Source organism: Bufo bufo, chromosome 6 (assembly GCF_905171765.1).
Source record: "Bufo bufo chromosome 6, aBufBuf1.1, whole genome shotgun sequence".
Classification (NCBI taxonomy): Eukaryota; Metazoa; Chordata; class Amphibia; order Anura; family Bufonidae; genus Bufo; species Bufo bufo.
Genome location: NC_053394.1, coordinates 5,428,961 through 5,456,807, shown reverse-complemented (window position 1 = coordinate 5,456,807; position 27,847 = coordinate 5,428,961). Strand labels below are relative to the sequence as shown.

At 46.0% G+C, this 27,847-nt stretch overlaps 1 protein-coding gene across 1 annotated transcript in view; it reads left to right on the top strand.

Annotated features, from left to right (window-relative positions):
- Positions 1–1,981: 1,981 nt before the first annotated feature.
- LOC121003118 (pancreatic triacylglycerol lipase-like) overlaps positions 1,982–27,847 on the top strand; it is a 137,981-nt gene continuing 112,115 nt past the window's right edge. Inside the window, exons 1-9 of the mRNA XM_040434700.1 lie at positions 1,982–2,155; positions 2,262–2,387; positions 2,544–2,678; positions 7,563–7,671; positions 8,081–8,200; positions 8,787–8,906; positions 11,758–11,873; positions 12,065–12,164; positions 13,306–13,319. Coding sequence (XP_040290634.1) covers positions 1,982–2,155; positions 2,262–2,387; positions 2,544–2,678; positions 7,563–7,671; positions 8,081–8,200; positions 8,787–8,906; positions 11,758–11,873; positions 12,065–12,164; positions 13,306–13,319 — 1,014 coding nt within the window. The remainder of the gene's footprint in view (positions 2,156–2,261; positions 2,388–2,543; positions 2,679–7,562; positions 7,672–8,080; positions 8,201–8,786; positions 8,907–11,757; positions 11,874–12,064; positions 12,165–13,305; positions 13,320–27,847) is intronic.

Genomic DNA, 27,847 nt, shown 5'->3' with positions numbered 1-27,847 from the left:
CCAGGACGGTCTCCCTGTATAACTGACTGATGGTGGCACTAGGTTACACTGCTCTAATGGTGGGGCTAAATGAGGGCTTAATAGGCCGGATATATTTGTTATATTGCAGGGCAAGCAGAATAGGTACTGAAACAGGGTTAGTCACCCGATGTGCAGGAGCGCCGGAGCCGGCGACTGGATCCTAGGACGGAAGCGGAGAACCAGGAAGTGCCGCCGAGATCCCGCGAGAATCGGCGGGAACAAACAGAGAAAACTAAAATGGCCGCCGAAATCCCGCGAGAACAGCGGGAGACGGCCCAAGGAGTACCAATATGGCCGCCGAGATCTCGCGAGATCACGCGGCCATAGGAAAAGACTGAGGTGAGCGCGGGAACGCAGCGCCGATGGGGTAGGAACGGAACCTGCAAAGGAATAATATAATGGGGTACAATGATAAACCGCAATAATCGGCACCTATAGGGCCAGAGGGGGAGGACTAGGTAAAACAGGCCTAATAACCTTAATAAAATGAAAATGATATGAGCACAGGGAGCAAAGTCCCAGGCAATGAACAGCAAGAAACACGCTAGCAGAAGCGTGAAATAACAGCAAGTGACAATACACAGTAATATAATCACATATATAAGCTATATATAAGATATAAAATCTAAACACAGGAGCTGCCAAAATGAGTACTTATCTTGGTGGCAGCAGCAAAGAAAGAGGAGGATCTATAGGAGGAGCCGTCTATTATATGGACTATGAGGGGAGGGAGATGTTACTATGGTTACGTCATGTTATGTAAAGTTTTTTCTTTGCTGCTGTGTGGTGACAGTAAAGAAGGAGATAGCAATAGGAGCCTCCGTGTCTTGCTGTAAAACTCGGGATCAGTACAGGATAAGTAATGTATGTACACATTGACTGCACCAGCAGAATAGTGAGTGCAGCTCTGGAGTATAATACAGGATGTAACTCAGGATCAGTACAGGGTAAGTAATGTATGTACACAGTGACTGCACCAGCAGAATAGTGAGTGCAGCTCTGGAGTATAATATAGGATGTAACTCAGGATCAGTACAGGATAAGTAATGTATGTACACAGTGACTGCACCAGCAGAATAGTGAGTGCAGCTCTGGAGTATAATACAGGATGTAACTCAGGATCAGTACAGGATAAGTAATGTAATGTATGTACACAGTGACTGCACCAGCAGAATAGTGAGTGCAGCTCTGGAGTATAATACAGGATGTAACTCAGGATCAGTACAGGATAAGTAATGTATGTACACAGTGACTGCACCAGCAGAATAGTGAGTGCAGCTCTGGAGTATAATACAGGATGTAACTCGGGATCAGTACAGGATAAGTAATGTATGTACACATTGACTGCACCAGCAGAATAGTGAGTGCAGCTTTGGAGTATAATACAGGATGTAACTCGGGATCAGTACAGGATAAGTAATGTATGTACACATTGACTGCACCAGCAGAATAGTGAGTGCAGCTCTGGAGTATAATATAGGATGTAACTCAGGATCAGTACAGGATAAGTAATGTAATATACACAGTGACTGCACCAGCAGAATAGTGAGTGCTGCTCTGGAGTATAATACAGGATGTAACTCAGGATCAGTACAGGATAAGTAATGTATGTACACAGTGACTGCACCAGCAGAATAGTGAGTGCAGCTCTGGAGTATAATACAGGATGTAACTCAGGATCAGTAATGTATGTACACAGTGACTGCGCCAGCAGAATAGTGAGTGCAGCTCTGGAGTATAATACAGGATGTAACTCAGGATCAGTACAGGATAAGTAATGTATGTACACAGTGACTGCACCAGCAGAATAGTGAGTGCAGCTCTGGAGTATAATACAGGATGTAACTCGGGATCAGTACAGGATAAGTAATGTATGTACACAGTGACTGCACCAGCAGAATAGTGAGTGCTGCTCTGGAGTATAATACAGGATATAACTCAGATCTGTACATGTTTTCTGATGTATGTTTTTCTCGCAGGCGCTGAGGTTTGTTATAACAGAGTCGGTTGCTTCAATGATTTGAAACCTTGGGCTGGGACTGTAGAGAGACCCTTCACTAAATTACCATGGAGCCCAGAACAAATTAAGACACGGTTCCTGCTTTACACCAAGAGTAATCAGAACAGTTTCCAGGTGAGGCTCGTGTTATTCCATCTCCAGGGTGTAAACCCCTATCCCCTGGTTCTAGCCGCCAGTCTCCTGCTCCAGGTCCTGATCATTCTGTGTCCTCTCCTTCCAGTTGATCAGCGCCACCAATCCCTCCTCCATCTCTTCATCCAACTTCCGAACTACCAAGAAAACTCGCTTTGTGATCCACGGCTTCACTGACAGCGGAGAAGCTTCCTGGCTGTCTAACATATGCAGGGTACGGGGCTGTATCTTCCTGGATTAGGGTGTCTGCACATCCAGAGCTGCATTCACAATTCTGCTACTTGGAAGCAGTCAGGGCCCCCTGTGGCCCCTGCAGTCCTCAGCAATGTCCTGTACGCACATATAACAGGTGATTTGTTTCCTCCTCCAGAAACTGTTCCAGATTGAGGACTCCAACTGCATCTGTGTGGACTGGAGCGGCGGCTCCCGCACTCTGTACTCTCAGGCCTCCAACAACATCCGCGTGGTGGGCGCAGAAGTGGCGTATTTCGTGAACATCCTTCAGGTAACGCAGACCTCCCCATGTGAGCTATTGTTAAAGGGCCATACACTGCAAAAAGTCCGCAGCACAGGAAGGATCGGCCACCTGGGAAATGGGTGCAGTCCAAATATCACTGCAAGGGGTTCACCTATATACTGCACCTCACACACAGTGCCCCCATAATAATACCTCACACAGTACCCCCATAATAATACCTCACACAGTGCCCCATCATAATACCTCACACAGTGCCCCCATAATAATACCACACACAGTGCCCCCATAAATACCACACAGTGCCCCATAATAATACCACACACAGTGCCCCCATAATAATACCACACACAGTCCCCCATAATAATACCACACACAGTGCCCCATAATAATACCACACACAGTGCCCCATAATAGTACCACACACAGTGCCCCCATAATAATACCTCACACAGTGCCCCCATAATAATACCTCACACAGTGCCCCCATAATAATACCTCACACAGTGCCCCATCATAATACCTCACACAGTGCCCCCATAATAATACCACACACAGTGCCCCCATAATAATACCACACACAGTGCCCCCATAATAATACCACACACAGTGCCCCCATAATAATACCTCACACACAGTACCCCCATAATAATACCACACACAGTGCCCCATAATAATACCACACACAGTGCCCCATAATAGTACCACACACAGTGCCCCCATAATAATACCTCACACAGTGCCCCCATAATAATACCTCACACAGTGCCCCCATAATAATACCTCACACACAGTGCCCCCATAATAATACCTCACACAGTGCCCCCATAATAGTACCACACACAGTGCCCCATCATAATACCACACACAGTGCCCCCATAATAATACCACACACAGTGCCCCCATAATAGTACCACACACAGTGCCCCATCATAATACCACACACAGTGCCCCCATAATAATACCTCACACAGTGCCCCCATAATAATACCACACACAGTGCTCTATCATAATAATACCTCACACAGTGCCCCATCATAATACCACACACAGTGCCCCATCATAATACCACACAGTGCCCCCATAATAATACCACACACAGTGCCCCCATAATAATACCTCACACAGTGCCCCCATAATAATACCTCACACAGTGCCCCCATAATAATACCTCACACAGTGCCCCATCATAATACCTCACACAGTGCCCCCATAATAATACCTCACACAGTGCCTCATCATAATACCTCACACAGTGCCCCCATCATAATACCACACACAGTGCCCCCATAATAATACCTCACACAGTGCCCCCATAATAATACCTCACACAGTGCCCCCATAATAATACCTCACACAGTGCCCCCATAATAATACCTCACACAGTGCCCCCATAATAATACCACACACAGTGCCCCCATAATAGTACCACACACAGTGCCCCATCATAATACCACACACAGTGCCCCCATAATAATACCACACACAGTGCCCCCATAATAATACCTCACACAGTGCCCCCATAATAATACCTCACACAGTGCCCCCATAATAGTACCACACACAGTGCCCCCATAATAATACCTCACACAGTGCCCCCATAATAGTACCTCACACAGTGCCCCCATAATAATACCTCACACAGTGCCCCCATAATAATACCTCACACAGTGCCCCCATAATAATACCTCACACAGTGCCCCCATAATAGTACCACACACAGTGCCCCCATAATAATACCTCACACAGTGCCCCCATAATAATACCTCACACAGTGCCCCCATAATAGTACCACACACAGTGCCCCATCATAATACATCACACAGTGCCCCCATAATAATACCTCACACAGTGCCCCCATAATAATACCTCACACAGTGCCCCATCATAATACCTCACACAGTGCCCACATAATAATACCTCACACAGTGCCCCCATAATAGTACCACACACAGTGCCGCCATCATAATACCACACACAGTGCCCCCATAATAATACCTCACACAGTGCCCCATCATAATACCTCACACACAGTGCCCCCATAATAATACCTCACACAGTGCCCACATAATAATACCTCACACAGTGCCCCATAATAATACCTCACACAGTGCCCCCATAATAATACCACACACAGTGCCCCCATAATACTACCTCACACAGTGCCCCCATAATAGTACCGCACACAGTGCCCCCATAATAATACCTCACACAGTGCCCCCATAATAATACCTCACACAGTGCCCCATCATAATATCTCACACAGTGCCCCCATAATAATACCTCACACAGTGCCCCCATAATAATACCACACACAGTGCCCCCATAATAGTACCACACACAGTGCCGCCATCATAATACCTCACACAGTGCCGCCATCATAATACCACACACAGTGCCGCCATCATAATACCACACACAGTTCCTCCATCATAATACCTTACAGTGCCTCAACAATATTACTATACACAATGCCCCATCATAATACCACATAAAGTGCCCCTATAATAATACCTCACACAGTGCCCCCATAATAGTACCACACACAGTGCCGCCTTCATAATACCACACACAGTGCCCCCATAATAATACCTCACACAGTGCCCCATACTAATACCTCACACAGTGCCCCCATCATAATACCTCACACAGTGCCCCATCATAATACCTCACACAGTACCCCCATCATAATATCACACACAGTGCCGCCATCATAATACCTCGCACAATGACCCCATAATAATATCACACACAGTGCCCCCATAATAATACCTCACACAGTGCCCTATAATAATACCACACACAGTCCCCCATAATATTACCACACACAGTCCCCCATAATAATACCACACACAGTCCCCCATAATAATTCCTCACACAGTGCCCCCATCATAATACCACACACAGTGCCCCATAATAATACCACACACAGTGCCGCCATCATAATACCACACACAGTCCCCCATAATAATACCTTACAGTGCCCCCACAATATTACTACACACAATGCCCCATAATAATACCTCGCACAGTGCCCCCACAATATTACTACACACAATGCCCCATAATAATACCTCGCACAGTGCCCCCACAATATTACTACACACAGTGCCCCCATAATAATACCACACACAGTGCCCTATAATAATACCACACACAGTGCCCTATAATAATACCACACACAGTCCCCCATAATGATACCACATACAGTGCCCTATAATAATACCACACACAGTCCCCCATAATAATACCACACACAGTGCCCTATAATAATACCACACACAGTGCCCTATAATAATACCACACACAGTGCCCCCATACTAATTCCTCACACAGTGCCCCATCATAATACCACACACAGTCCCCCATAATAATACCTCACACAGTCCCCCATAATAATACCACACACAGTGCTCTATAATAATACCACACACAGTGCCCTATAATAATACCACATACAGTGCCCTATAATACCACACACAGTCCCCCATAATAATACCACACACAGTCCCCCATAATAATACCACACACAGTGCCCTATAATAATACCACACACAGTGCCCTATAATAATACCACACACAGTCCCCCATAATAATACCACATACAGTGCCCTATAATAATACCACACACAGTCCCCCATAATAATACCACACACAGTGCCCTATAATAATACCACACACAGTCCCCCATAATAATACCACACACAGTGCCCTATAATAATACCACACACAGTGCCCTATAATAATACCACACACAGTGCCCTATAATAATACCACACACAGTGCCCCCATAATAATACCACACACAGTGCCCCCATAATAATACCACACACAGTGCCCTATAATAATACCACACACAGTCCCCCATAATAATACCACACACAGTCCCCCATAATAATACTACACACAGTGCCCTATAATAATACCACACACAGTGCCCCATCATAATACCACACACAGTGCCCTATAATAATACCACACACAGTGCCCTATAATAATACCACACACAGTGCCCTATAATAATACCACACACAGTGCCCTATAATAATACCACACACAGTGCCCCCATAATAATACCACACACAGTGCCCTATAATAATACCACACACAGTGCCCCATCATAATACCACACACAGTGCCCCCATAATAGTACCACACACAGTGCTCTATAATAATACCACACTCAGTGCCCTATAATAATACCACTCACAGTGCCCCCATAATAATACCACACACAGTGCCCTATAATAATACCACACACAGTGCCCCCATAATAATACCACACACAGTGCCCTATAATAATACCACACACAGTGCCCCATCATAATACCACACACAGTGCCCCCATAATACCTCACACAGTGCTCTATAATAATACCACACTCAGTGCCCTATAATAATACCACACACAGTGCCCTATAATAATACCACACACAGTGCTCTATAATAATACCACACACAGTGCCCCCATAATACCACACACAGTGCTCTATAATAATACCACACTCAGTGCCCTATAATAATACCACACACAGTGCCCCCATAATAATACCACACTCAGTGCCCTATAATAATACCACACACAGTGCTCTATAATAATACCACACACAGTGCCCCCATAATACCACACACAGTGCTCTATAATAATACCACACTCAGTGCCCTATAATAATACCACACACAGTGCCCCCATAATAATACCACACACAGTGCCCCCATAATAATACCTCACACACAGTGCCCCCATAATAATACCACACTCAGTGCTCTATAATAATACCACACACAGTGCCCCCATAATAATATAAAGTACAGTTCCTCGGCGTCCTAACCATAGTCCTTACACTTTCTGCCTCATTTATTCCGTCTGCTTTTCTCTTCTGAAATCTCTTCCCTTTTTTTCTCATTTTTTAGTCAAACTTCGGCTATTCTCCTGCCAACGTCCACCTGATTGGGCACAGCCTGGGCGCACACGCTGCCGGGGAGGCCGGGAAGAGGAAGAAGGGCATCTCCAGGATCTCAGGTCAGGAGGTGTCAGCCAGAATGATAGCGCAACCTTCATAGGATGTCAAAGGACTTACAAGTCTAACCTTTAGTTTTGATGTACTCCAGTCACATCCAAATCTACATTCACAATTCAACTGCCACATATTGTGCTATACCACAGTTACATCCTAATCTACATTGTCAATTCAAGTATCACATCATGTGCTGTACTCCACTACCATCCAAAGCTGCTTACACAATTTTACTGTCACATAATCTATTATACTCCAGTAACATCCAAATCTGCACTCACAATTCTGCTGTCACATTGTGTTATACTAAATACACATCCAAATCTGCATTCACAGTTCTATTGTCACAAAATTTCTTGTACTCCAGTCACATTCAGAGCTGCATTCACAATTGTACTGTGCATCGTCCCTCAGGCCTGGACCCCGCTGAACCCTACTTCCAGAACACCCCCATAGAGGTCAGGCTGGACCCGTCCGATGCTACTCTTGTCGATGTCATTCACACAGATTCCGGTCCTCTGGTCCCCACCCTGGGTCAGTACCTCAGCGGCTAAGCCTTCAAATGTATCTAAACCTTGAGGTGTATCTAAGCCTCTGAGGGGACGGCTACACGTGCAGTTTTTTATCAAGTCCATAATATCAGGTTTGGATCAAGAAGTAGAGAAAGTATTGAGAACAAACATCCACTCCTGATGGAAACCTGAACGTGAGGCCGGACCCACAATGTATCTAAGCACCTGACTGTATCCAAGCCTGTAAAAGTATTCAATCCTCTCACTGTATCTAAGCATCTAAATGTCGCTAAGACTGTGTCTAGCCTCTGATTGTATCCAGTTTCTTATTGATTGTATCTAATCTCTCATTGTATTGAATCTCTGATAGTATCTAGTCTATAAGTGTATCTAATATTTGTATCTAGTTTCTGATTGTATCTAATCTTTCATTGTATCTAGTTTCTTACTGAATCTAGTGTCTAATTGTATCTAATCTCTGATTGTCTGTAGTCTCTAATTGTATCTAATCTCTGATTGTATCTAATCTCTGATTGTATCTAATCTCTGTGTCTAATCTCTGATTGTATCTAATCTCTGTGTCTAAGCCTCTTTCCTGTATCTTTCAGGTTTTGGAATGAGCCAGATCGTTGGTCACTTGGACTTCTTCCCTAATGGAGGGGTCCACATGCCCGGGTGTCCTCAGAACATACAAATCCCCAATGTCAATGTGGAGGATATCTGGAGCGGTAATTAGTGGAGAGCCACCAACTCTCTTTATATCACCTTATATATACTGCAGAACCCTATATATACTGTGTAACCCTATATATATACACTGCAGGACCCTATACACACACACCGTGTAACCCTATATATATATACTGTGTAACCCTATATATACTGTGTAACCCTATATACACTGTGTAACCCTATATATACTGCAGAACCCTATATACACTGTGTAACCCTATATATATACAGTACAGACCAAAAGTTTGGACACACCTTCTCATTCAAAGAGTTTTCTTTATTTTCATGACTATGAAGGCATCGAAACTATGAATTAACACATGTGGAATTATATACATAACAAACAAGTGTGAAACAACTGAAAATAGGTCATATTCTAGGTTCTTCAAAGTAGCCACCTTTTGCTTTGATTACTGCTTTGCACACTCTTGGCATTCTCTTGATGAGCTTCAAGAGGTAGTCCCCTGAAATGGTCTTCCAACAGTCTTGAAGAAGTTCCCAGAGATGCTTAGCACTTGTTGGCCCTTTTGCCTTCACTCTGCGGTCCAGCTCACCCCAAACCATCTCGATTGGGTTCAGGTCCGGTGACTGTGGAGGCCAGGTCATCTGGCGCAGCACCCCATCACTCTCCTTCATGGTCAAATAGTCCTTACTTTCAAAGTTTTCCCAATTTTTCGGCTGACTGACTGATCTTCATTTCTTAAAGTAATGATGGCCACTCGTTTTTCTTACTTAGCTGCTTTTTTCTTGCCATAATACAAATTCTAACAGTCTATTCAGTAGGACTATCAGCTGTGTATCCACCTGACTTCTCCTCAACGCCACTGATGGTCCCAACCCCATTTATAAGGCAAGAAATCCCACTTATTAAACCTGACAGGGCACACCTGTGAAGTGAAGACCATTTCAGGGGACTACCTCTTGAAGCTCATCAAGAGAATGCCAAGAGTGTGCAAAGCAGTAATCAAAGCAAAAGGTGGCTACTTTGAAGAACCTAGAATATGACATATTTTCAGTTGTTTCACACTTGTTTGTTATGTATATAATTCCACATGTGGTAATTCATAGTTTTGATGCTTTCATAGTCATGAAAATAAAGAAAACTCTTTGAATGAGAAGGTGTGTCCAAACTTTTGGTCTGTACTGTATATATATATATATATATATATATATATATATACTGTAGGACCCTATATACACACACTGTATAACTATATATATATATATAAACTGCAGGACCCCATATATACTGTGTAACCCTATATATACTGAGGAACCCTATATATACTGTGTAACCCTATATATACTGTATAACTATATATATATATATATATATATATATAAAATTACAGTCAGGTCCATAAATATTGGGACACGGACACAATTCTAACATTTTTGGCTCTATACACCACCACAATGGATTTGAAATGAAACAGACAAGTTGTGCTTTACCTGCAGACTGTCAGCTGTAATTTGAGGTATTTACATCCAAATCAGGTGAACGGTGCAGGAATTACAGCAGTTTGTATATGTGCCTCCCACTTGTTAAGGGACCAGAAGTAATGGGACAATTGTCTTCTCAGCTGTTCCGTGGCCAGGTGTGTGTTATTCCCTCATTACCCCAATTACAATGAGCAGATACAAGGTCCAGAGGTCATTTCCTGCTATCTGAATTTGGAATCTGTTGCTGTCAACTCTCAAGATGAGATCCAAAGAGCTGTCACTATCAGTGAAGCCATCATTAGGCGGAAAAACACAACAAACCCATCAGAGAGATAGCAAAAACATTAGGCAAGGCCAAAACAACTGTTTGGAACATTCTTATAAAGAAGGAACGCACCGGTGATCTCAGCAACACCAAAAGACCCGGAAGACCACGGAAAACAACTGTGGTGGATGACCGAAGAATTCTTTCCCTGGTGAAGAAAACGCCCTTCACAACAGTTGGCCAGATCAGGAACACTCTCCAGGAGGTAGGTGTATGTGTGTCAAAGTCAACAATCAGGAGAAGACTTCACCAGAGTGAATACAGAGGGTTCACCACAAGATGTAAACCATTGGTGAGCCTCAAACACAGGAAGGACAGATTAGAGTTTGCCAAACGACATCTAAAAAAGCCTTCACAGTTCTGGGACAACATCCTATGGACAGATGAGACCAAGATCAACTTGTACCAGAGTGATGGGAAGAGAAGAGTATGGAGAAGGAAAGGAGCTGCTCATGATCCTAAGCATACCACCTCATCAGTGAAGCATGGTGGTGGTAGTGGTGTAACCCTGTATATATATATAACCGTCTATAGGTGTAACCCTGTGTATGTACTGTATACATGATCTATAGATTTTACCCTGTCCTGTGTATATATATATATATATATATATATATATATATAATCCTCTATTAGTGTAACCCTGTACATGTGACTCTCAATAGGTGTTACCCTGTATATATAATGCTCTATAGGTGTTACTCTGTAAATATAACTCTCTCTAAGTGTAACCATGTACATATAGCCCTATATAGGTATAACCCTGTATATGTAATGCTCTATAGGTGCAACCCTGTATTTATAACTCTCTATAGGTGTTACCCTGTATATATAACCCTCTATAGGTGTAACCCTGTATATATAACCCTCTATAGGTATAACCCTGTATATGTAACGCTCTATAGGTGTAACCCTGTATATATAACCCTCTATAGGTGTTACCCTGTGTATATATATAACACTCTATAGGTATAACCCTGTATATATAACCCTCTATAGGTGTAACCCTGTATATATAACCCTCTATAGGTGTAGTCTTCTGTAGGAGTAACTCTATGTTTTCTGGATCTTCTTTGCAGGGGTCGTCAACTTTATCACTTGCAACCATAACAGTGCCATCAGGTATTACACCGACAGCATCACCAACTCCAACACCTTTGTGAGCTACTCCTGCTCCAACTGGAACACCTACTCTGTAAGTGAACGTGTCTGCACTGTGCTGCAGAGAAGCTTCTTGTATCTAGAATGTAAGCTCTTGGGCCCAGCGTTTTCCTTCCTGTGTGCTGTAAATTCTCTGGTTTTCTGTATGCAGTACACATGTTCAGGATGATGCACTGAGCCGGTCATGTATGACACATGCATTAATATCACCCCCTTATATTCCAGAGTGGCTGCAGAACCTGCCCCAGTGCCGGATGTCCAAAGATGGGTCATTACGCAGACACCTACCGTGGGGTTACCACTTCCAGCCAGGTCTTCTATCTGAGCACCCCATAATCACTTACAGTCTCATCAATGGTACGTGGTTCATACTCAGAAAAAGTGGGCGTAGAGCCTGGCCCTCCAGTATAGATAGAGGCTGGTCCTCCAGTATGGATACAGTCTGGTTCTCCAGTATAGAGGCTGGTCCTCCAGTATGGATAGAGACTGGTCCTCCAGTATAGATAGAGGTTGGTCCTCCAGTATGGATAGAGGCTGGTCCTCCAGTATAGATAGAGGTTGGTCCTCCAGTATAGATAGAGGTTGGTCCTCCAGTATAGATAGAGGTTGGTCCTCCAGTATAGATAGAGGTTGGTCCTCCAGTATAGATAGAGGTTGGTCCTCCAGTATGGATAGAGGTTGGTCCTCCAGTATGGATAGAGGTTGGTCCTCCAGTATGGATAGAGGTTGGTCCTCCAGTACAGATAAAAGCTGGCCCTCCAGTATGGATTGAGACTTGCCCTCCGGTATAGACAGAGTATGGTCCTCCAGTATAGGTAGAGGCTGGCCTTCCAGTGTTGATAGACGCCTGTCCTCCAATGTGGATAGAGACTGGTCCTATAGTATAGATAGAGCCTGGTCCTCCAGAATAGATAGAGGTTGGTCCTCCATTTTACATAAAGGCTGGTCCTCCAGTGTAGATAAAAGCTGGTCCTCCAGTATGGATAGAGATTGGACCACCAGTCTAGATAGAGGTTGTACCTCTTATTTGGAAAGAGGCTGGTTCTCCACTATAGATGGAGGCTCATTCTCCAGTATAAATAGATTTTGGTACTTCAGTATGAATAGAGGCTGGTCCTCCAGTACAGATAGAAACTAGTCCTCCAGTATAGATAGTGGTTGGTCTCCAGTATAGATAAATATTGGTCCTCCAGTAAAGAAAGAGGCTGGTCTTCCAATATGGATAGAGACTGGTCATCCAGTATAAGTAGAAGCTGGTCCTCCAGTATAAATAGATACTTGTCCTCCAGTATAAGTAGAAGCTGCCCCTCCAGTATGGCTAGAGATTGGACCACCAGTCTAGATAGAGGTTGTATCTCTTATTTGGAAAGAGGCTGGTTCTCCACTATAGATAGAGTCTCATGATCCAGTATAAATAGATTTTGGTCCTCCAGTATGAATAGAGGCTGGTCCTCCAGTATGGATAGATACTGGTCCTCCAGTACACATAGATGCTGGTCCTCCAGTAGAGGCAGAGTCTAATTTTCAGACTTAGGGTCTAGATCATGAATGGGAGAGGGGCCGATTCTCCTATATAGGCCAATTAATAAAGTATAAACAGTTATTGACCCTATAGATGTATAGATCTGGGACGGCAGCAGCACCGTCTCTTTTATCAAGTATCAGATTGGGGATTTGGGAGTCTTCCTGGATTGTGGGTAAAATGTTGAACTGCAGATCTGCTATTATAGTTATCATCATCATCATGATATTTCCTACTGACTTTCCCTCCCTCCTCTTCCAGGTGATGTCCTTGTGGCCACAGTTTGTCTCCAGCTCCATCATCTAATAAAGCTGCCTTTTTCACCCCATCCGTGTCCTGTCTATTGTGTATTATATTTCTATACAGTGAGAGATCGGGAGCAGATGAACAATATACCAGGGAGAAATTATACATCTAATCCGAAAACTATAGGTATCGACTGTAGTGTGCGTCACAGGTGGGAGCGGACTGTAGTGTGCGTCACAGGAGGGAGCGGACTGTAGTGTGCGTCACAGGAGGGAGCGGACTGTAGTGTGCGTCACAGGTGGAGCGGACTGTAGTGTGCGTCACAGGAGGAGCGGACTGTAGTGTGCGTCACAGGAGGGCGCGGACTGTAGTGTGCGTCACAGGAGGAGCGGACTGTAGTGTGCGTCACAGGAGGAGCGGACTGTAGTGTGCGTCACAGGAGGAGCGGACTGTAGTGTGCGTCACAGGTGGGAGGGGACTGTAGTGTGCGTCACAGGAGGAGCGGACTGTAGTGTGCGTCACAGGAGGAGCGGACTGTAGTGTGCGTCACAGGAGGAGCGGACTGTAGTGTGCGTCACAGGTGGGAGGGGACTGTAGTGTGCGTCACAGGAGGGAGCGGACTGTAGTGTGCGTCACAGGAGGGAGCGGACTGTAGTGTACGTCAGAAAGGAGCGGACTGTAGTGTACGTCACAGGAGGAGCGGACTGTAGTGTGCGTCACAGGTGGGAGTGGACTGTAGTGTGCGTCACAGGAGGGAGCGGACTGTAGTGTGCGTCACAGGAGGGAGCGGACTGTAGTGTGCGTCACAGGAGGGAGCGGACTGTAGTGTGCGTCACAGGAGGAGCGGACTGTAGTGTGCGTCACAGGTGGGAGCGGACTGTAGTGTGCGTCACAGGGGGGAGCGGACTGTAGTGTGCGTCACAGGGGGGAGCGGACTGTAGTGTGCGTCACAGGAGGAGCGGACTGTAGTGTGCGTCACAGGAGGAGCGGACTGTAGTGTGCGTCACAGGAGGAGCGGACTGTAGTGTGCGTCACAGGAGGGAGCGGACTGTAGTGTGCGTCACAGGAGGGAGCGGACTGTAGTGTGCGTCACAGGAGGAGCGGACTGTAGTGTGCGTCACAGGTGGGAGCGGACTGTAGTGTGCGTCACAGGTGGGAGGGGACTGTAGTGTGCGTCACAGGTGGGAGCGGACTGTAGTGTACGTCACAGGAGGGAGCGGACTGTAGTGTGCGTCACAGGAGGGAGCGGACTGTAGTGTGCGTCACAGGTGGGAGCGGACTGTAGTGTGCGTCACAGGAGGGAGCGGACTGTAGTGTGCGTCACAGGAGGGAGCGGACTGTAGTGTGCGTCACAGGAGGGAGCGGACTGTAGTGTGCGTCACAGGAGGGAGCGGACTGTAGTGTGCGTCACAGGAGGGAGCGGACTGTAGTGTGCGTCACAGGAGGGAGCGGACTGTAGTGTGCGTCACAGGAGGGAGCGGACTGTAGTGTGCGTCACAGGTGGGAGCGGACTGTAGTGTGCGTCACAGGTGGGGGCAAACTGTAGTGTACGTTACAGGTGGGTGTGGACTGTAGTGTGCATCACAGGAGGGAGCGGACTGTAGTGTGCGTCACAGGAGGGAGCAGACTGTAGTGTATGTCACAGGAGGGAGCGGACTGTAGTGTGCCTCACAGGAGGGAGCGGACTGTAGTGTGCGTTACAGGTGGGTGTGGACTGTAGTGTACGTCACAGGTGGGAGCGGACTGTAGTGTACGTCACAGGCGGGAGCGGACTGTAGTGTGCGTCACAGGTGGGAGCGGACTGTAGTATCACAGGTGGGAGCGGACTGTAGTGTACGTTACAGGTGGGTGTGGACTGTAGTGTATGTCACAGGAGGGAGCGGACTGTAGTGTGCGTCACAGGTGGGAGCGGACTGTAGTGTGTGTCACAGGTGGGAGCGGACTGTAGTGTACGTCACAGGCGGGAGCGGACTGTAGTATACGTCACAGGTGGGAGCGGACTGTAGTGTGCGTCACAGGTGGGGGCGGACTGTAGTGTGCGTCACAGGTGGGAGCGGACTGTAGTGTACGTCACAGGCGGGAGCGGACTGTAGTATACGTCACAGGCGGGAGCGGACTGTAGTATCACAGGTGGGAGCGGACTGTAGTATCACAGGAGGGAGCGGACTGTAGTGTGCCTCACAGGAGGGAGCGGACTGTAGTGTGTGTCACAGGAGGGAGCGGACTGTAGTGTATGTCACAGGAGGGAGCGGACTGTAGTGTGCCTCACAGGAGGGAGCGGACTGTAGTGTACATCACAGGCGGGAGCGGACTGTAGTATACGTCACAGGTGGGAGCGGACTGTAGTGTACGTCACAGGCAGGAGCGGACTGTAGTATACGTCACAGGCGGGAGCGGACTGTAGTATCACAGGTGGGAGTGGACTGTAGTGTACGTTACAGGTGGGAGTGGACTGTAGTGTACATCACAGGTGGGAGCGCACATTAGTTTATTCCCGAATGTTCGTTCACCCAATAATGTACATATAAGTACAAACCGGATTCCAAAAAAGTTGGGACACTAAACAAATTGTGAATAAAAACTGAATGCAATGATGTGGAGATGGCAAATGTCAATATTTTATTTGTAATAGAACGTAGATGACGGATCAAACGTTTAATCCGAGTAAATGTATCATTTTAAAGGAAAAATACATTGATTCCAATTTTCACGGTGTCAACAAATCCCAAAAAAGTTGGGACAAGTAGCAATAAGAGGCTGGAAAAAGTAAATTTGAGCATAACGGAGAGCTGGAAGACCAATTAGCACTAATTAGGTCAATTGGCAACATGATTGGGTATAAAAAGAGCTTCTCAGAGTGGCAGTGCAGCGTACTCAAGTTAGGGTTAATAGTGTTCCTGGGTGTTGTAGTGCAATCATGACACTAACCTGAGACAGCTGACTCTCTGCAAGGGCAGGTGATGATAAGTAATGTTCGTGACGCCAGTGCCAATTAAACGGTGGCACGCCGTTTGCTGATAGCAGGAATAACTGAGGAACCACGTGATGTTAAAACAGAACTCAAACTTTAGTAGTCATCATACATGGACATAGATGGAAGCGCAGTTCCTTTGCAGACAGTTGGTTGCAGTACATTTGATGCAGGCAATATATATAGCAAGGTGACTTCAGAGTGTTAGACACAGGACTTGCAGTACAGGCAGCTTGCACTCTATTCCTGACTGATCCTGGAACAGAGAAACTCTTCTCCAAGGCCCGATGCCCTAGCTCTGGCGTATATCCTTGGTTTTATAATTATCAAGTACCTCCTCTGTTGTCTTTAGTACCTCTTGCTTTTCTGAGCTTGCCTCTGTCTCTCCCAGCACTGACTCTGGAAACTTCTGAACTCCATTAGGCTGTTTAACTGTGGTCTTCCTGCTTCTGCATATGTAACCTCAGGAGGGGAACCTTCTTCTTGGATCTGGAACCCGGTTACAGGGACTGCAATACCCTCTCCTGGTCCGCAGGCTTCAGGCCTGGACTTGACTCTGACATTGTCTAAGCTCCAACTTTAGACTACAGGCTGCAGCTTTAGACTCCCACTTTAGACTCCCTCTCCTTTCCCTGACTGGGCCTTATATAACCTAGGACTCCCTAGCTCCCTCAAGTGACTAAGAGCTGGAATGACACCCCTAGCAGGCCTGTACATGCACATTTTACAGTAACAGGGAAATACATAGCATTACATTACATTACATGTTATAAAGATGACTCATACCAACTTCCCCATAATTAAGGGGAAACGACAGCACACAAGTGACCCTTCTGTAGTGACGGGCATTACAGTTCCCGTACACTACATACCCCGCTGCTTTAAGCTGAGTACGGCCTCGTACTCCATCAGGGCTCGCCCAACTGGAATCTCTACCTGAAACAGAAAAGACACATGCAGGCATACATACATGTAATTCATCTGCATTTACATTTACATCAGGTCCAATTGGCAAAGGTGAAGGGTAGTGACAAGGGGCGTCGTTCTCTTCTCTCAGGATAGTGAATGGAACTGGGGCGCTGACCTGGCACAGCGTAACATTATAACCAGGATAGTCCATGACAATGAATAAGTCCATAATAAAACAGCAAGAAACGGTAAAACAGTATGAAAGTTCTTGGAGGCTCAAAGAACAAACATGAGTCCGTACCCAGGTTACTTTCCTATAAATCACAGAGGCTCTCGTGCGGTGGAGTCCATCTCTGGGCACATTACTTTTAAAAGAGTAAGAATCTCAGAGGCTCAGGTTCTTTTGAGTCTGTCTCCGGGCACGGTTCCTTAGTATCAAGTTGCACAATAAAATGGACAGCAAAGACAAGTGCTGTAATACCCCTGATCAACCTGAAAAGGGGGTGAAGGGTAAAAGGTGCAACTAAGGAACAGGCACAACGTGGTGGAAAATAGCAAAAGCAGGCAGGAGGTCCTGGAAACCAACTTGGCTTTGTCGACTTTGATATTTCAGTGGTTAACACCTACCACTGAGCCGTGGATGAACTGGCAGCAGCAACAAAGGACCAGAAAACATAGGACTCCTGTCCTGGAAGGGTTAACAACATCATTCTTTGGTGAAATAAATCAAAGGCCTAGCAGGCTGATTCACAGGGGTATGTCATAATTACCCGGCTCTGCTGGCAAGTACGGCCTGTAGTAGTCCTCTACAGGAGGATGTGCCCACATCACAGTATCAGGGGGCAGCTGCAAAGTAAAGGGGCCCCTAATAGGTATTGGCCCCATGGGCCTAGGGGTAAACCCTCGGGTGGACCGTACCGGTCCCGGCATAATGATTGTGGGTTGTACTGGACTTGGTACCGCTGCCGCAAGCGGTCCGGTGGGCTCTGTGCCGCAATTCACAGGAATAGTGGGTCTTCTTTGGGACCTTGACGGAGCAATATTAGCAGAAGGTGGTTTACGGGTGGTGACAGGCACCCTTACCTCGTCCTTCTCAGGCGGCGTCTGGATCCTGGCGGTGGCAATCTTGCGCAGCTCCCGCAACTTTTCCTCCAGCCGGACGATCTGGTCACCTACTTTTTCCGCGTCGGAATCGCTGTCCTCTGCTGGCGCCGCCGGCGCAGGTACTGTCAACGATGCGTCGGACGCGGCCGCTGCAGGCTCCTGTGGCGCATCGGGTCTCCTACCCTTCCGGATATTCTCCAGGGTAACACGGAGTCCCTTGAGATTTTCCAAGTCCTGTATTGTCTTCTCCCGGCGAGGCAGCTCGGGGGAAGGATAGGGGCTCACCCATTTTTCCAGCACGGTTGGCTGCCAGAAGACATTAGGCCCAATGAAGGAGCCCCGCTCTTGGAAGGCGTGATGGGCCAGCTCTGGAGAGCGTTCAGGTTCCCGCTCGCAGCCAGAGTAGTCTTCTTCTGCCTCCCAGTCCTCAGGTTCTCGCTTGGGACGGGTCACGGCAGTTGCATAAGGGCCTCTCAGGCTCTCGGCAGGGGTGAACTCCACTTCCTCTCCCTCGCGGAGGCTGTGCTGATAGGAAGGGAGGTAGTCTCTCTTGACAGATCTTCTGTTAACATATAAGTCTCTGCCAGTTAGATAATCTTGGATGAACCCGTAGCCACGGGTTTTGTCAAAGGACACCACCAACCCCTTTCTCCTTTCCAGGCGGGGTTGGGTGTTGGTGTGTCTCTCATGGATAGTCTTGGTCAGTTCCTCATAATATATTTTAGTCTTTGTATTCCGCTTTTTGGCGACTTCCCGGATCTCTGCCATAAGTGCTGACCACTTGAAAGAGGGCTGAAAGAAGTCTCTCCAAAAGCCATAATGATGCTCTGGTTCTTTCTCCAGTGGCGGGCAGGCGGGTCTCTCCGGTCCCGGAGAGTAGGCCGGTGGAGCTTCCTCAGGCTCTACACCAACATTATTCATTTTTGGTAACTCAGGCGCGGACGTTGCAGCAACGCAGTCCTCACTCTCCAACATGCTCGATCCTTCTATCGAGAGCGACAGGGTGGCGCCGATAAGTTCAGCCAGATCCTCCCATTGCACTGGGAGGCCGCCCCCCAGGTATTCTAGTATGTAGAAGGCGGAGTCCATGCTGGCAGACATGCAAATGTCCAGACAGGCTGTGGCGCCTGACCTTGAACTCTTTCCCGCTATTTCATCAAAAAGGCGCCAATTTTTCCTGCCTTTTCGGGATGAAGTTGACGCAGCAGCAATTGCAGCAAGTTCAGCGGCCATCTTTGGTAGAAACGCTGTCTATTCACTGACAGCAAGCAGGATGATGAAAAGTCCACAAAACCACACTCCGATGTGGCGATTTCTTTCCTCTTGATAGCGCAACACTGCACAGCGCTTTTCAGAGGTTTTAGGGACACTTTTAGTATGTTTTTCGGTCCACAAAGTCCACTTTAATAAAACAGGCAATTTGTCACTTTGGTCACAGGGCAACTGTATAAGGCACAAAGTTCACGCTTCTTGCACTAGAAAGCGTGCGTATCCTGTTCGTGACGCCAAAAGAGAGGTGCAGCGTACTCAAGTTAGGGTTAATAGTGTTTCTGGGTGTTGTAGTGCAATCATGACACTAACCTGAGACAGCTGACTCTCTGCAAGGGCAGGTGATGATAAGAAATGTTCGTGACGCCAGTGCCAATTAAACGGTGGCACGCCGTTTGCTGATAGCAGGAATAACTGAGGAACCACGTGATGTAAACAGAACTCAAACTTTAGTAGTCATCATACATGGACATAGATGGAAGCGCAGTTCCTTTGAAGACAGTTGGTTGCAGTACATTTGATGCAGGCAATATATATAGCAAGGTGACTTCAGAGTGTTAAACACAGGACTTGCAGTACAGGCGGCTTGCACTCTATTCCTGACTGATCCTGGAACATAGAAACTCTTCTCTAAGGCCCGATGCCCTAGCTCTGGCGTATATCCTTGGTTTTATAATTATCAAGTACCTCCTCTGTTGTCTTTAGTACCTCTTGCTTTTCTGAGCTTGCCTCTGTCTCTCCCAGCACTGACTCTGGAAACTTCTGAACTCCATTAGGCTGTTTAACTGTGGTCTTCCTGCTTCTGCATATGTAACCTCAGGAGGGGAACCTTCTCCTTGGATCTGGAACCCGGTTACAGGGACTGCAATACCCTCTCCTGGTCCGCAGGCTTCAGGCCTGGACTTGACTCTGACATTGTCTAAGCTCCAACTTTAGACTACAGGCTGCAGCTTTAGACTCCCACTTTAGACTCCCTGTTCCTTTCCCTGACTGGGCCTTATATAACCTAGGACTCCCTAGCTCCCTCAAGTGACTAAGAGCTGGAATGACACCCCTAGCAGGCCTGTACATGCACATTTTACAGTAACAGGGAAATACATAGCATTACATTACATTACATGTTATAAAGATGACTTATACCAACTTCCCCATAGATAAGGGGGGACGACAGCACACCAAGTGACCCTTCTGTAGTGACGGGCATTACAGTTCCCGTACACTACAGCAGTGTCTCTCAGAAGCCAAGATGGGTAGAGGATCACCAATTCCCACAATGTTGCGCAGAAAGATAGTGGAGCAATATCAGAAAGGTGTTACCCAGCGAAAAATTGCAAAGACTTTGCATCTATCATCATCAACTGTGCATAACATCATCCGAAGATTCAGAGAATCTGGAGCAATCTCTGTGCGTAAGGGTCAAGGCGGTAAAACCATACTGGATGCCCGTGATCTCCGGGCCCTTAAACGACACTGCACCACAAACAGGAATGCTACTGTAAAGGAAATCACAGAATGGGCTCAGGAATACTTCCAGAAACCATTGTCAGTGAACACAATCCACCGTGCCATCCGCCGTTGCCAGCTGAAACTCTACAGCGCAAAGAAGAAGCCATTTCTAAGCAAGATCCACAAGCTCAGGCGTTTTCACTGGGCCAGGGATCATTTACAATGGAGTGTGGCAAAATGGAACGATTCGAAGTTCTTTTTGGAAATCTGGGACGCCATGTCATCCGGACCAAAGAGGACAAGGACAACCCAAGTTGTTATCAACGCTCAGTTCAGAAGCCTGCATCTCTTTTTTTTTTTTTTTTTTTTTAAGTTTATCTTTATTTTAATTTTAAGAAAATGACATAAAATTAATACATAACCAATATTAATCATATTAGTATATAATATATATAATATATCACATAACAAATCACGATCATGTATATAATATAGAAATCATAAATATCCCTATAAACCCCCCCCCCCCCGTCATTGGCTGTCGTTCCCCTCAGTTCAATCAAGAAAAGCATAAAACACAATTACTTATTTCTACTTATTTCTGCGTGGCTCTGCGTGCAACTCTCCGATTCCTTTCAATCTCTTCATATATTTTAATTTGCTGATAGTATAGAGCCCACTCCCTTGACGAGGGCTGGGAGGCAGAGCCCCAATACCTGACCAATATAGCTTTCGCTACCATCAATCCTCTCAACCAAATCCGTCTAACGTGAGGGGGAACTTCTGTTTCTGAACCATAATCTCCAAAGATCACTATCAAGATCCCCGGATTATAATTCATTGTCGATTCCTTTTGTAAAGCAAAAAAGACCTCATCCCAAAATTTTCTTACTTTGCTACAGCTCCAAAGCAAATGGCCATAATTCGCGTTCACATATCCACATTTTGGGCAACAACAGTCCCGATCCCTATTTTGGGGGAACTTTCCCTGGGTTTTGGGCGTATAATAGAGTCTATGGAGGATCTTAAATTGAATTTATCTATGAGCACTGGAGACTGTCGCCTTTCTCACGTTCTTATAGATAGTGGGCCACTGTAAAGGAGGGCAGTTCAGCTCTTGCTCCCATTTACTTGGACTTTTAAAAGGTGTTACAGTAGCCAGTGCCCTACGAAGTTTAGCATATAAACTAGATAATTTCACCCTCTCGTCCTTCTGAGAGTCACAATAATCAAAAAACATATTATCTTGTGGAAAAATGCGGCCCCTATTCCTAGAGGCTTCAAATATATGTTTCAAACGTGCATACATGAATAAATCTAATGGTGAAATGTCAGTTAAACCAAATTCCAAAAGTGATTTAAAGCGACCTAAGTGAAATAGGTGAGATACCCTATTGATGCCTTTACGTGACCAATAACCGAAATCTGTAATTTTGCAAAATTCCTCCAGCCCCCCGTTCCCCCACAGCGGGGTGAAGACAAACGGGCCGGGGACTTTAAGGATCTCCTTCAGCCTATTCCACACCCTCTGTATTGAGAAGGGGATCAACAACGACTTCCTCCTTCCCATAATCCCTGTTTCCAAACATGCAAAAATATTCTCTATTGGCTTATTAATAACAATATTCAAATAACGTGTGAGTAAACTCTCTTTCCAATTACAGCAGCGTTAAATCTGTGCACAAAAAAAATACCCCTGAAAAAAAGGTAATGACAGCCCACCATCTTCCTCCGACAGCCATAGATATCTCTGCTTTATACGCACCCTCTTCCTGCCCCAAATTAGATCATTAATCAAGGTCTCCAATCTATGAAAAAAGATATCCTCAATCCAAATAGGGGAAGCACACATTGGGAACAGAACCATAGGCAAAATAATCATCCTGATCAGCGCAATTCGATCTGTCTGTGCCAATATCAATTTGCGCCAAGTCCCGACTTTGATCCTGACTTTATCCAGCACTGGGGCCAGATTGAGCTCATAAAACCTACTTATTGGAATCCCAATCTTAACCCCCAAATAGTCTAAGGTATCTTCGGGGGCCAAAACACGGACTCGGGTCCCTACATCTACCGCTTTCCTGTTTAGCGGGAGGAGCGATGACTTCATCCAGTTAATCATATACCCTGTAATTTTACCATAATGTTCTATTACCTCTATAACATACGGGAGAATTTTACAACCCTGGTCCAGAAACAGAATCACGTCATCTGCATATAGGCTTATTTTGTCGCTCACTCCCGCGACCCCAAAGCCCTCTATGCGCTTATCAAGACGAATCCGACAAGCCAGCGGTTCTATAAAGAGAGCGAAGAGGAGGGGAGACAGGGGACAACCCTGTCTCATCCCTCTCCGCATCATAACAGGAGAGGTACCAATACCATTGATATTAATATATGTGACCGGCTGTTGATATAGCATTTGAGTCATTTCCAAAAAAAGTTTCCCAAAACCAAAATAAGACATTGTAGCCCACAGAAAAGACCACTCCATCCTGTCAAACGCCTTTGCGGCTGCCCCCTACAGACAGGTTCAGATAGACCCTATATATACTCGTATGTATTTGGCGACCCGGGATAAAGCCCGTCTGGTCAGGATGTACCAGACCGGCTATAACCCGCTTCAAGCGACCAGCCAAAATTTTTGCGAAAAACTTATAGTCGGTATTTAGGAGCGATATAGGTCTATATGACCCCACATCACATGGGTCCTTATCCTTCTTCAAGACCAAAACAATCACTGCCTCTCTAAAAGATGGTGGTAAAGAACCGAATGAGCAGGATTCATTAAAAACCCGAAGAAGGATTGGCAGGAGTGATTTGGCATGGTACCTATAGATTTCAAACGGCAAACCATCTAAGCCGGGAGATGAACTATACTTTAGGGACGGGAGAGTCGCCTGAAGTTCCTCCAAAAGAATGGGGGAATCCAGCATTTTTCTGGCTTTAATAGATAACTGGGGGAGCGCCAGTTGTTGAAGATAGTAATCCATGTCAGAACGACTAACCGTAGACTCAGATTTGTATAGAATAGAATAATATTTCACAAATTCCTCCAATTCCCTGTGGATTCCTAATTTCTTTTATACTGATATCCTCTCTCTGGTTGGCCACCAAACGAGCCAAAAACCCGCCTGTTTTTCCCGACTCGCAAAAACGATTTTGGCCCTGAAATAAAAGCTTGTGTTGTGCTTTTTTATATAAAAGTGTCTTAGGCTGAGAATTAGCCTCCTTTATTTGAGTGATAAGTTGCTCCCTGTGACAACCAATCAATGCGGCACGCAAACTCCTTATTGAATCTGTCAGTTCTTTCTCCCTTCGTCGTGCTTCCTTTCTGAATCTATGAATTTTATTAAAGTACAGACCCCTAATGTGGGCCTTCAACGCGTCCCACACATAATGTATGTGTGTCGAGCCAACGTTGAAGCCCCAAAATTCCTGAATATCCTGATCTACTTGGGATTGCTCCCCTATCACCTCAAACCAATGTGGGTTCAATTTAAAAGTCTTTACCGAGGATGAAGCCTCCGTAAACACAGTAAGAACTGGGGAGTGATCTGATATTCCGTGAGGTTCATACTTCATCCTCAGGACGCGGCCGCACAGATCCCGACTTGCAAAGGCCAAGTCAATACCGGACATAGACCCGTATGACTGGCTAAAGCAAGAGAAGATTTTTTTATTGCCATAGAGGTGGCGCCAGATATCCACCAGCGCCAGCTCCTGGCACACAGCGATCAAGGGAGACCCGCTGCGACCGCGCCCAGCAATTGAAGAAAACCGGTCCAACTCAGGGTCTAGTACTGAATTAAAGTCACCTGCCACCAATAAGGCACATTGATTTTTGGTAGATATATATTGGGCTAGATGAGAAAAAAAACGTTGATTTAAATGGCGGGGGGACATAAATAAACGCCAATATCACCTCCTGCCCTTTCCAATACCCATGAAGAAATACGTATCGCCCTTCTTTATCCATGGTACTATCTAATGGTTGGAACTCCATCCCTCGATGAATATATACACTAACCCCTCTTGCATAAGCAGAATAACAAGCGTGGTACTCGAGAGAAGCCCATTTCCTTTTCAATGTATAAATCCTATCTTCTGTTGCGTGGGTCTCTAGTAGTGCCACAATCGCAGGCAAATGACGGACCACAAGATCAAATACCACCGTCCTCTTCACTCTATCTCCCAACCCTCTCACATTCCAACATAAAATGTTACCTACCATATCAAATCCAAAGGAGTAGCCCCCATCTCAGCGGAGAGGCACGCACAGCCACGAGACAGAGAACAGCAGCCAATCCCTCCCTTAAACCCACCCCCAAAAAACCCCCTGCATGGTTGACAGGGCATTTTACAATACCCATCAACCTCTCTCCTTCCACCAAACCTCCCCCCCGCCACCTCCCCTCATTAACCTCCCTCCTCACCACCTCTTCATACTATTTCATAAACCCCTGGAATCCAACCATTGCGCCGCCTCCACATGTGTGGGGAAAAAACAGACAGAATCGTTATGTACCACTCTTAATTTAGCAGGGTATATCATTGAGTACTTAATCTTAGCTGAAATCAATCTTTTTTTAACCTCAAAAAAAATCTTCTTTTATTTTGGGTCTCTCGGGAGAAGTCAGGGAATATTAATATCAGGTTACCATCAAAATATATTTCTGATACTTCTCTTTTACGTCTAAGAACCCAATCCCGGTCTTTTGAACAGACAAATTTTGCTAGAATTGCCCTAGGGGGGGCACCTGGAGGAGGTTTTTTAAACAGAATTCTGTGGGCCCTTTCCACACAGAAGGAGGATACGTCGTAATCTGGGCCCAAACTTTCTACCAACCACTTCTGAATAAATTTTGACGGATTATCCTGTTCAACCCCTTCTGGGAATCCTATTAATCGCAAATTATATCTACGAGATCTATCCTCCAACTCTACCACTTTCCTTCTTAACCAGGCGCGATCTTCATCTACTTCTTCCAGTCTGTTCTTCAATACCCCGTTCTCTACAGTGACAGATTTAACGACAGTCTCCAATTCCTTAACCTTTAATCTCAACTTCGTCACTTCATCTCTTATTATAGTAACGTCCCCTTGTACTACTGCAAGAGAAGAGGTCAACTCTGCAACCGAGGTACTAGTGGCATTTACCACTCCCAAAATATCCTGCAATTTATTATTAATGCTCTCAAAGCCTTCACTATGGGAGGAACTGGTCTTTAGTATACCCTGCTCCGACCGGTCCGTATTATCTGAACCTGACTCAGCCTGAGGCACCAATCTCTGTACTCCCCCTCTAGTTTTGGGTGGAGGGGACTTCAAAAATGTATCAAGTCGAGCCTGTGGGCTCCCCCCTGATCCACCTTTTGGAGAGGTCAGACCACCTGATTTACGATATTTTGGCGGCATTTTTATATACGTCAATATATTGCAACTACGTAGAAAATTCCAACACAGCAATATCTCATATAAATAAATAGCGGACACCCCCCATCAATGATTCACAGAACTCGATAGAAAAAGGAGACAGATAATAGTGGATATACACAACGAGCAAAAAAAAAGGACGCTAAGACAGTATATATATCCTTCAAAAGCCCCAGATACAACACGCACTACCTGGTTACTCCCCCCAGGAAGCAAGATAAAATATAATGACCAGCAATTATGTAACGACCATATAGATATAGATATAAATACAGATAAATATTAGTCCGGGCTTCAGGAAAATAGCTGAAAATAAATCAAGGAGTATATAGACAAGGGACATGCTAAACTAGGGCAACGGCGTACAGATATTCTGCTGACACCCTCCCACCGGTGTATCAGCTTAGGGGCACCTTATAGAAATACAAGTTCCTTTTAGCTCTAGATCAAGATCTAGTTCAGCTGGTCCAGGAAGCATGAAACCAAAGTAACTATAGGGCCAAAAAAGCTTGCTTCAAAAATGGCTTGTAGGTCTTATAGGAGTGGAATAATATAGTACATAAGTCCTCTGTAGAAAATCCAGTAGATGCCTCCTCAGACCACACGAACCTGCCCAGCCGTTTAAGACCCCAGAAGGGCCTGGTCCCCCCCGGAGACAATCCCCAGAGAAATCACCAGTCATACAGACATAATCCTCTTCAGCACCTGATATTTAACCAGGGGGCCATCCAGCATGGTATCTCTGCATATACAACTGACCGTTACCAATGGTGCCGCCGGTTGCAACAGATGATTGCCCGTGATCTCCAACCCTCACACGCACGCCAAAGAGTGCATCCAAGGACCCCACTCCATAGATCAACAGGATCCAGCCTCCACTCACGGATCCACCGACGTCCACGGCCAGGGACCGCCACTCACCAGCATCAACCGCCGGATCCGGAGAAAAAAAGCGCAGCACCCACCGCGGGGTCAGCACACGGCATCCACCGCAGAATCAGGACAGAGCAAGGCACACAGCCTCCACCGCAAAGTCAGTGGGACCAAGACGGGACGGAGCTCCGCAGCGCTCACACTTCAACTCCAGAGAGGGCTCGTCAGCTTC